The 12,284-nt window shown below is 49.9% G+C and overlaps 1 protein-coding gene across 1 annotated transcript in view; it reads right to left on the reverse strand.

Annotated features, from left to right (window-relative positions):
• LOC137436536 (forkhead box protein P1) overlaps nt 1-12,284 on the reverse strand; it is a 581,222-nt gene that overhangs the window by 299,641 nt on the left and 269,297 nt on the right. The window contains exon 6 of the mRNA XM_078786516.1: nt 9,123-9,252. Within this exon, the coding sequence (XP_078642642.1) occupies nt 9,123-9,252 (130 nt within the window). The remainder of the gene's footprint in view (nt 1-9,122; nt 9,253-12,284) is intronic.

Genomic DNA, 12,284 nt, shown 5'->3' on the forward strand with positions numbered 1-12,284 from the left:
GGCCTTCGCGGCTAGGTTACAAATTGAAATTGATTCTGGAAAGATGAAGGGCAGTGGTTAATATGGTTATTATGATAGGTTAATATATAGTTAATACATTAAGCTTGACCCATGACCATTCACATGATTTTCTCCTCAATGGAGAGCGTTGTGTGTGGAATAGTTTTTCAAATTTCTGAAAATATAAGTATTTTACTGTAACTAAATCACATGTTCATACATATTTAATTTATTTGAAATTTTGGACCTAATGTCACATGTTGGACCCCACAAATATGGAATTAGCCATATATATATATACACTAGCAGAAGTACCCGGCCAGCAGAGGGATTTGAGTGTGGGGGGGGGGGGGGGGGAGGGGGGGGCGTACCCAAAGACCCAAAATACCCTGTAGACTATTAAAGACACAAAAGACCCCACATACCCCAAAGACCCTGAAGACCCCATGGACCCCAAATACCCAAAAGACCCAGAAGACCAAAACAACCCCAAGGACCCAAATGACAAAAAGGACCCAAAATACCCCAAGGACTCAGAAGAACCCCAAGTACTCTGAAGATCCAAAATACCCCAAAGACCCAAAAGACCAAAAAGACCCAATGAACCCCAAACACCCAAAAGACTGAAAAGACCCTGAAGACCCAATGGACCCCAAAGACCCAAAAGACACTGAAGACCCAAAAAGACGCCGAGGATCCAAAAGACCAAAACAACCCAAAGGACCGAAATGACAAAGAGGACCCAAAATACCCCCAATGACCCAGAACACCCCCGAGGACTCTGAAAATCCAAAATACCCCAAAGACCCAAAATATCAAAAAGACCCAATGAGCCCCAAACACCCAAAATACCCCAAAGACCCAAAATACCCTGAAGACCCAAAATATGCCGAAGACCCAAAAGACTGAAAAGACCCCGAAGACCCAATGGACCTCAAATACCCAAAATTTTGGTAATACCCAAAGACCCAAACACCCAAAAGACCCCAAGGACCCAGAAGACTCCGAAGACGCAACAGAACCAAAACACCCAAAACACCCGAAGACCCAAAATACCCTGTTGACTGTTGAAGACACAAAAAATAATGAAGACATAGAAGACCCCGAGGACCCAGAATACCCCAAGGACTTTGAAGACCCAAAATACCCCAAAAACCCAAAATACCCCAAAGACCCAAAATACCCCATGGACCCAAAAGACCCTGAAGACCCAAAAGACCCCAATTATCCAAAAGAACCAAACAACCCCAAGGACACAATAGACAAAGAGGACCCAAACGAGCCCAATGACTCAGAAGACCCCAAGGACTTTGAAGACTCAAAATACCCCCCAAGGACCCAAAATACCCCAAAGATCCAAAGGACCCCAAATATCCAAAAGACTGAAAAGATCCTGAAGACGCAATGGACCCCAAATACCCTGAAGACCCAAAAGACCCCAATGACTCAAAAGACCCCCAAGGACTCTGAAAATCCAAAATATCCCAAAGACCCAAAATACAAAAAAGACCCAATGGGTCCCAAACACCCAAAAAACCCCAAAGACCCAAAATATGCTGAAGATCCAAAAGACCCTGAAGTCCAAAAATACTGAAAAGACCCTAAAGACCCAATTGACCCCAAATACCCAAAATTTCGTTAAGATCCAAACACCCTAAGACCTCAAGGACCCAGAAGACCCCAAAGACCAAATAGACCCTAAACACCCAAAATACCCAAAGACCCAAAATACCCAGTAGACTGTTAAAGACACAAAAGACCACGAAGACCCAGAAGTCCTTAAAGGCCCAAAAGACAGAAAAATCATTGAAAACCCAATTGACCCCAAACACCCAAAATACCCCAAAGACACAAAAGACCTGAAGACTCTTAAATACCCAAAATACCACAAAAACCCAAAAGACACTGAAGACCCCAAATTCCCCAAAGACCCAAAATACACCAAATACCATTAAAGACCCAAAAGACAACAAAGACCCTTAAATACCCAAAAGCCCACGAACACCCAAAATAACCTGAAGACACAAAAAAAAAACCCCAACGACCGTTAAATATGCAGAAGACTCAAAATACCCAAAATACCCCATCTATCCAAAAGACCCCAAAGACCCTTAAATATCCAGAAGACCCAAAATAACCAAAATACCCCAAAGACCGCAAAACCCTTAAAGACCCAAAAGACAACAAAAACCCAAAAGGCCCTGAAGACCCAAAATTCCCCAAAGACCCATAAAGAAAACCAAAGACCCAAAACACTGAGAAGACCCCAAGACCCTTAAAAATCCATAAAGACCCCAAATACCAAAAACACCATGAAAGACCATGAAAACTAAGAATACCCCGAAGATCCAAAAGACCCAGAAGACCCTTAAATACCTCAAGGCCCCAAAATATCTCAAGGACCCTTAAAGTCCCCAAAGACTGAAAATACCCAAAAACCCAAAAGACCCCAGAGACTCAAAATATCCCAAAGACCCCCCAAAAATCGAAAAGACCAAAAAGTCCCTGAAAACCCGAAATACCCCAAAGACCCTTAACGCCCCACAGAACCAAACGATCCATAACTCCAAAAAGACTCTTAAGGACCCTGAGGGAGCAGTGGACCCCAAATACCCAAATTACCCCAAAGACCCGGGGATCCCAAAGATCCAGAGGACCCAAAAGATTCAAATGACCCTGAGGACCCAAATGACCCAGAGGACACAAAAGACCCAAAATATCCCAAGGATGCAAAGGAGCTTGAACACCCAAAAGTCCCAAATGAACAAGAGGACCCAAAAGAAGAGTAATTATGTCTCTTACATTGGAATTGTAGACGGTGGCTTGCAAACCGAGCCTCAAGGTCGGTGTATGGAAGCGGTTTTTTTTAAATCACAATAAATACAAGGTACAGGGAGGTGACATTCGCTGAACGTGACGTGCAAAGTACGCAGAGTGAAACGAGTGTTCATTTACGTCTGCAGGATGTCTAATAAATAAAGATGATATGAGCACCCCTGACACTAGGCCCAGACTTCGGTATGCTCACGCCGCTGTACCGTAAAAAACTGTTCCAACCCGTCATTTTTGACGGGCTTTATACTCGTGTGTGTGTGTGTATATATATATATATATATATATATATATATATATATACATGCTTTCACTGCTCGGCGAGCACTCTCCGGCATTCCTGTTCCGGGAGCTGTTCCTCCGTCAGCTGCCTAACCCGGTACGCCTCGCCCTGGCAAGCACGACGATCACAGATCCCCGGGCCCTTGCCAGAGAAGCCGACAAGATCTCCGCCGCAGGTCAGCGCATCGCAGCGGCGACATGGGACCCACCGCCGTCCGACGCAACACCCATGGTGCCCGAGCACCCGGCACGGTCGACGACCGAACTGCCGACGCAATTGGCGGCCGCTACACCGAGCCGACCACCTCCAGCACGACGACCGGGGCCTCCACCTGACCAAGCGTGGTGTTACTATCATGCCAGGTTCGGACAGAAGGCCCGGACATGCCGACCCCCGTGCACCTTCGGCAGGCCGGGAAACGGCCGGGCCGGCGTTCATTACCAGCCATGAGCGCTGGCCACACGGGCAACTTACTGTTCATCACGGATAAAGCGTCCGGACGGCGCTTCCTGTGCGACACCGGCGCCCAACTGAGCGTCATACCCGCCTCTGACCAGGACAGGCAGTCCGCGGTTTGCGGCCCCTCCTTGGTTGCGGCCAACGGATCGACCATCCGCACCTTCGGCCCGCGCAACGTCATCCTCTGCTTCGGCGGCCAACGCTTTGCTTGGACGTTTGTAACCGCAAACGTGCCCATGGCTCTGCTAGGCGCCGACTTCCTCTGCGCACACGGACTGCTGGTGGACGTCCAATGGTGTCGTTTAATCAACGCCGAAACCTTCAGCTCCCTGGTATGCACATTGAGCAGCTCCGCGCCGACCGAGCTGGCATGCGCCGTCCCGGCGGCGAACGAGTTTGCTCGCCTGCTCACGGAGTTCCCGGCCCTCACGCGGCCGACGTTTTCGGCCGTCGCAGTACGGCATGGGATCGAGCACCACATACCAACCACGGGCCCGCCGGTCTACGCCAGGGCCCGCCGCCTCGACCCAGCCAAGCTCGCCGTGGCGAAGGCCGAATTCGACGCGTTGGAGCACCTCGGCATCGTGCGGCGCTCCGATAGCGCGTGGGCCTCGCCACTGCACATCGTGCCAAAGCCGGGGGGTGGATGGCGCCCGTGTGGCGACTACCGCTGTCTCAATGACGCTACCACCCCCGACAGGTACCCGATCCCGCATATCCAAGACTTCTCCGCCCGTCTGGCGGGACGGGTCATTTTTTCGAAAATTGATCTCATACGGGGATATCACCAGGTACCTGTCAGGGCGGCCGACGTCCCTAAAACGGCAGTTATCACGCCGTTCGGCTTATTCGAATTCTTGCGGATGCCGTTTGGTCTCAAGAACGCGGCTCAGGCGTTCCAGCGCTTGATGGACGGCGTGCTGCGTGACCTGCCGTTCCTTTTCGTTTACCTGGACGACATCCTCGTCGCCAGCACGTCCCGGGCCGAGCACCTCCTCCACCTCCGAAAATTGTTCGGGCGCCTCAGCGAGCACGTCCTCATCGTCAACCCGGCCAAATGCCACTTCGGCACGACGGCCGTTGATTTTTTGGGCCACCACATCACCAAGAACGGGGCCGTGCCGCTGCCAACCAAGGTCGAGGCCATCACCACGTTCCCGCGTCCCCGCACCATAAAGGCCCTGCAGGAATTCCTGGGAATGGTGAATTTTTATCACCGCTTCGTGCCCCGCGCTGCTCAACTCATGCGGCCCCTCTACGAAGCCCACCGGGGCAAGCCGGCCAAGCACGACATCGCCTGGTCCGCAGCAATGGATGCGGCCTTCCAAAGCTCAAAGCGGGCCCTCGCCGACGCAACACTGCTCGCTCACCCGGTGCTCAACGCTCCCATCGTCCTCACCACGGATGGCTCCGACTACGCGGTGGGCGCCGTACATGAGCAATGGGTGAACGGGGTTTGGCAGCCACTCGCTTTTTTCAGCCGGCAGCTCCGGCCGAACGAGCTCAAATACAGCACGTTTGACCGGGAGCTCCTCGGTCTACACCTGGCCGTCCGCCATTTCCGCCACCTCCTGGAGGGCCGACCTTTCACGGCGTTCGTCGACCACAAGCCGTTGGTTTACGCCATGGCCAAGGTCACGGAGCCGTGGTCGGCCCGCCAACAGCGCCACCTCTCCGCCGTGTCGGAGTTTACCACGGACATCCGGCACGTCGCCGGCAAAAACAACGCCGTGGCCGACTGTCTTTCCCGGGCCAGCGCGAACGCGGTCCACCTGGGCGTGGACTTTGCGCTTATGGCGGCGGACAAAACCACCGACACCACGGTGCAAGCCCTCCGGGCGGCGGACACGGGCCTCCGCCTGGCCGACATCCCCTTCGCGGACACTGTCCTGCTCTGCGACGTCTCCCAAGGCCAGCCTCGCCCCATCGTGCCCGTCACCTGGCAACGCCGCATCTTCGCCTCCCTCCACGGCCTTTCCCACCCGGGCCGGAAAGCTTCCCAGAAGCTGGTGTCGGCGCGATTCGTCTGGCACGGCCTTCGTCGGGACGTCCGCGATTGGACCAGCACCTGCACGGCCTGCCAACGGGCCAAGGTCCACCGACACACCCAGGCCCTGCTGGCACCTTTCACCGTGCCCGAACGACGTTTCGACCACGTCAATGTGGATCTGGTGGGCCCCCTCCCCCCGTCACGGGGGTTCACACACCTGCTCACCATGGTGGACAGGACCACCAGGTGGCCGGAGGCCGTTCCCCTCGTCTCCACCACCACCGCCGACGTGGCGCAGGCTTTCATCGGCACCTGGGTCACCCGCTTCGGCGCACCGGCGGACATCTCGTCAGACCGCGGACCACAGTTCACCTCCGAGCTGTGGGGCGCGGTCGCCCGCAACCTGGGGGTCAAGCTCCACCGTACTACGGCCTACCACCCCCAAGCAAACGGGTTGTGCGAGCGATTCCACCGCTCCATGAAGGCCGCGCTCATGGCCGGCCTTCAAGACGGCGGTTGGGCCGACCGGCTGCCGTGGGTCCTTTTGGGCCTCCGCACGGCCCCCAAGGAGGACCTCCAGGCATCCACCGCCGAGCTGGTCTATGGCCAGGCGCTACGCGTCCCGGGCGAATTCGTGCCCGACGCTACCAGTCCCTGGTCCGCAGCTCACCAGCGCTCGGACCTCCAGGAGGCTGCCCGATGGTTTGCCCCCGTGCCAACATCCCACCACGGTGACCCCCAGTCCTACGTCCCCCCAGCACTTCGCACAGCGGAGTATGTTTTTGTGCGTCACGACGCACATCGGGGGCCACTCCGGCCGCCGTACGACGGGCCCTTCCGGGTGCTGCGACGGGACGACAAGTCGTTCGTCATCGACATCGGCGGCAGGTCGGACCGGATTGCGGTGGACCGCCTCAAGCCGGCGCACGTGGATGTCGACCACCCACCACGGGTGGACCTTCCGCCGCGGCGAGGCCGCCCCCCGTCCACGGTGCCCCCCACTCGACCGCCCACCACCACACCGGACCCCCTCCCACGACCCGCCAGGGGTCGCTTCGGCCGGGTCATCAGGACCCCCCTCAAATTGACCCTGCCGGTGCAAGTCGATTCTGGGGGGACGTGTGTAGCGGCTACCGCTGGGTTTTCACAATCGCCTTGCACCTATTAAGGACGCGGAGCGATCACCATGCCGGGCTCGTCCAGGACGCCCGGGCAGGCCCGCGCTCAACTTGCCAGGCCTCGGTCGGGACGCCCGGGCATGCCCGGGCATGCCCGGGCAGGCTCGCCCTCAACTTGCCAGGCCGCAGCCAGGACGCTGGGCCACGCCCCCTCTCGCCTTTCCTGGGCAAATGCTCCGGGATAATATGTATATATATTGCTGCCCGATAAACGGGCTTTTCAGAGTGCCTGAGTGTTTGGTTTGATTAAAGCAACTCGGATGAATTCCAGCTTTTTGTCGCGTCCATTCTTCCGATCGACGTGGGAGCCCCAGCTCCTTCAATACCATTTTTAAAGTCTTTGGTATGACTCGGCCGGGGTTTGAAACACTGACCTCCCAGTCCAGGCTCAGATATCTGTCCTTTAGCCATACAGTGTCCATTTTTCACTGTACCTGCATTCCTTTCACACATCACAATACATTAGTTTGTTTATGCACATACAATTTGCACATAATCGGTGTGATATAATTTAATCAATTATGCAAATTATGAATGTAATATATGTAGTATATCAACAAGAAAATAAATAATTGGTTAAACTCCAGTTTCGAAGGCAAATTTCAAGCAGTCCCCGACATAATATTTGAAATTTCTTTCCAAACAAGTCCTCAGTCAAAAGAAGAAAACAATATGTGAATAAATGTGAAAATTTTATAATAACGATTACTCCTGATTTAAAGGTTATATTTGGTGTTCTCTACCAATTATAACAGCGTGTGCACAATTTGAAATGACGGGAAGTGATTTACGTTGCAATTGCAGCCACATAACTGAATTTTTTGTATACATAGTCGAGGCTTTTGGAAGAGCAAGAATTAGTGAACTGAACACTGAAAGGAACAGTTGAGAGAGGGAGGGGGAACACCAACAGCGGAGTTGAAGGCCAATATAGAGGCAGACTTGGACAAACTATGGGTGTGGGGAGGAATGAGGGGCAGCAGAGGATGCAGAGGGTGGACAAGATGGATACAGAAGGAAACGCTCAGGAGGGAAAACTGGAAATTTGGAAGAAGTAAGGATTGGGGTGGGGTGGAGGGAGCACGTTAACGAGGGACGTTTCGAATAGTGCAAATCGACAGCAAAATAAATAAAAACAATTATTTCTTATTATTTGTTAAGTTGTAATTGCAATGATAAACTAGAGAGGTTCCAGGGAACTTGAACTCAACTGGTCTATATCAATATGGTTAAAACCACCTTTAGAGGCCATTTTTTCCCCGCAAGCGGGGGTTGGCCTTTTTCGGGAACTGTGGTTGTTGTTGTTTTTCGGTCCCCTTTTTGAAGCAATGTTTTACGGCCGGATGCCCTTCCTGACGCCAACCCTTTTTGCCGCCTTTAACGACAAGCAGGGAATTACCAGTGAACTGGTACTCAATTAGCCGACCTCGGAAGGATGACAGGCTGAGTCAACCCCCCTGGCGTTAATTCAGCGATTGACCGGGATTCGAACCCAGGATCCTAGGATCCTAAGCCAGCACCCTAGCCGCTAGCCCAACACCAGGGACTATATGGTTAGAATATGCATAATAGAACCACAAACTATATAGTTTATATGTGCTAAAAATCTATGACAAAAATTGATTTTTCAATATGGCCGTCCTGCCACGCCCATTTTTGCGCGTGCAACGCCCACATGCAATCCCAAACTAGTTTATGTCTTAAAGATGCTGCATAACAAGTTTCATCAAATTTAATCAATATTTGTGACTTTTAGAGCGTAGACGTCGAATTGTTTACAGACGACAGACAGACAGACAGACAGACAGACAGACGACAGACGGACGACGGACCCTGGGTGTCCACAAAAACTCAGCTGGACATAGTCCAGTTGAGTTAAAAAGAGAAAATGCATCTATCCTGTACAGAAATACATAATACAGTACTGTAATGTTAAATTCCAGAACGACTTTTTTAAACTGCCAAATAATACTTCAAATATTAGTAGGACCAATAATAATAATAACAGTAATAATCATGATGATAATAATAATGTCAGGTGCCGCAGATGGGAAAGGGAGGGCAAGATGCCCCTCTACCCCCACCCACTACATCCACCTCGATCCTTTTGTTCGTTAGCTGAACATTTCTGATTTGAAATTACTTGCTATACCTTAAGCCAAAGAACTTCAGGATACTGAAGGTATAACCAGGACTGAGGGGGTGTATGCAGGTGGGCCGAGGGCATCGTGCCAATCTTACCCTACTCACTGCCATCTGACATAAACAACAGCAATATTAATAACAGCAAATAAAATATCTCTGTATAACGGAAAATGATGACTATTCTCAGAAATGTCAATCATGCAATAAACAAGGTGCGTAAAACATAAGATTGCACCTTGTGAGAGTGCCGACAGACTTTGCGCACCGAGAGGAAAACCCAGGCCATGTCGCTGCAAGCCAAGCAGGTGTTGCTGCTGTTGCACCTGCAGAAGCTGTTGCTGCAGAACCAGCTGTGGAGCACCCAGCTGTGATTAAAGAACCAGAGTACAGAGCATCACAGCAGTGCAGTTGTAAAGGAGAAAAATTCAAGGCCATTTATTTAGTTTGGTGATCGTTGGACAGGCGGACATTTGTTATAGGGTTCTGTAGGATAGGTCTGAGAGGGATCGACACGGCTGTTGTCTGCGTGCAGTAATCAGGGTGCAGGCGAGAAAAATCAACCAATGGGATCTCGAGCTGTACGCTTATAAAGTGAGAAAAATGCACCACAAGTGTAAAGCACCTGCTAGACATAATGATGCTTAAACAGTCCATGTAGCATTTGATGAAGAGCAACCACAGCTTGGTCCTACAAAGCACGGTTTATCGCAGCCTTGTTGTGGGGTGTGGAGAAGGGAGGGAGGAGGTTGCTTACTAGGCCTCGATTTAACCCGAATGTGGCACAACTGACGGCGTTTGCCGCACGTCGGAAACAGCGGCACCATTTACCAGTTACATGCCCCCAGAGATGCTTTCGCGCACGCCGCACGCCAGGATCATCATCGAGACCCCTTACGTGTGGCAGCGCAAAAGTGGGTGGTAGAAAAATGTGTGTGACTGCCAAATGCTTTTTCTCCCTTCCTGCCTTACACGGCCTATTTAGAGCTGTTCGGGCTTCGGCCATCATGCCTTCTGCTGGGTGTTAACAGAATTAAACACACAACATAGGCAGGCCATGAATCAAACACTGGTACATTCGCAAGCAATCATCTTGGTTCTTTTGAGAGGCTCCCTTCCTCACAATTACTTTTTCCCAAAGAACAGATGACTCCAGATTTCGGCATGACTGCTGGCAACAAAAGTCAACATGGCAGGCATGAACACAATTAGTTGGCGGGGAATGATAAAGCCATTATTAACTAGAAGTGGAGCTTTACTGCTTTTTCAAGTCTTCCTTTAAGAACTAGAGGTTCCGGGGAACCTGAACTCAACTCGTCTGTATCAATATGGTTAGAATATGCATAATAGAACCACAAACTATATCGTTTATATGATAATAATAATAATATTATTATGAGTTTATTGATAAATTTGATCAGTATTTGTGACTTTTAGAGCTTGGACGTCGTCCAAACTGATGTTTATGGGTCAAGTCATGTCATAGGTCACGACGGTCATTTTTCGGACATCGTCAAAACCCATAATATATGTGTTGAGGTTTGTTACATACTGTCTACACACCAAGTTTCACCCTTCTAGCTACATTAGGAAGTACCAGATTGACAAAAATTGATTTTTCAATATGGCCGCCCTGCCACGCCCATTTTTGGGTGTGCAACGCCCAAATGCAATCCCAAACTAGTTTGTGTCTTAAAGATGCTGCATAACAAGTTTCACCAAATTTAATCAATATTTGTGACTTTTAGAGCGTAGACGTCGAATTGTCGACAGACAGACGACAGACGGACGACGGACGACAGACACTGGCTGTCCACAAAAACTCAGCTGGACATAGTCCAGTTGAGTTAAAAATTGTGCATATTATTCCCATGGAATAAAAAAAACTGGTAGTATTTAGAGGGAAGAGGACAGCGTCACAACCGATGAATGAACTTTATTTCGAGGGAAGCGCTTCAATTTCCACAATTATTTATTTACTAGATCTCTAAGACAGAAGAGCAGTGCCGGATGAGCATAAATACGAAGTCGAGACTACAACTCACAGGAAAAAATGCAATGGCGATCAAAAATGCAAAGCAATCCTCACACGACACGAGCCTGATCTTTTTGCGTCTACTTTAAAGTGTCCAATTGTGTGTTAAAGGATCACTGTCTTCCTCATAGTTCGGGCAGTAAAAACAAACGTGAAATAGAATGTTACTCGGCAGAGCACATAGCCAGACTGAACAGTTTATATTTTGTATCCCACTGATAGGCCGGATTTGGATTTGGACTTGAACCAAAATCGAAACGGCTTGTTCTTGTCGCCTCAACAACTCATCCACCAAGTTTTGTCATAATCTGTCCACAACCTTTTGAGATATCGTGCTATATATTGGTTTTTAGCCCTCTCACTCAATGGTGAAGAATTACTTTAAAAATCTCTGATCTGGATCCGGATTCGAATCTTCACCAAAATTTAATCAATTCTTCCTTGTTACACCCAACATGTCGACCAAGTTTCATCCGCATCTGTCAATAATGTTTTGAGACATCCTGCTATATGTCGTTTTTGGCCCAATCTCTCAATATGAAGAATCATTTAAAAAAAACTCTAGTATCCAGATCCAGATCTTCAACAAAATCTACTCATTTTGTCCTCGTCACACACTCAACCTGTCCAACAAATTTCGTCCAAATCGTTCCACAACGTTTTGAGATATCCTGTTCACAGACAGACAGACAAACAGACAGGGGTGAAAGCATAACCTCCATCTTTAGATGCAATGGCGATGCAGGTAGAGCTGCATCTACCTTTGGTTGAGGATGTAAGGAGAGGGAAAAAAATCTGATAAGATAAAGGCAACGCAAAAAATCAACTTCTTGGAATTGCTGTATTCTTAACACAAAATATTTTTTAAATTATTATTACTGCGCATTTTGTGCGAGCCTCAATCCCTGTGAAGAACAAAGAGGGGGTTCGAGTTTTATCATTTGACTCTCCAATCGTGTGGGAGGTTTTATGTGCTCGTTTGACAAAAAGAAGAAAAAAAATCAGCAGGTTGCCTCTGTGCTCCGGGTCGACTCTTCCTCACATGGCCGCTGGGGCAACTGCAAGTGTAATTGTAAGTGCGGTTGGCCCCTTAGGCCGAGTGGTGTGCGGTGCTCAGTGGTAGAGCTGCAGGCCGAGTGTCAGCTTGATTTATGAGCCCGTCCCACTGTTAGCAAAGGCAAAAGCTTGCCTTCCTTGGGTCTGTGCTTCATTAATCAGCCTGCAGAGGCAGCTGCAGCAACTTTGAGGGCAATGGCATGGCAAAGCTTAGGCCTAAGTCTGTTTGTTTTAAAATATATATATTATACACCGTTAAGCTAAATGTACACACACCATGATAGGTGAAAACTCCCCAAAAATGGATAG

This window comes from Myxine glutinosa, chromosome 11 (genome assembly GCF_964187855.1).
Source record: "Myxine glutinosa chromosome 11, kmMyxGlut1.1, whole genome shotgun sequence".
Taxonomy (NCBI): domain Eukaryota; kingdom Metazoa; phylum Chordata; class Myxini; order Myxiniformes; family Myxinidae; genus Myxine; species Myxine glutinosa.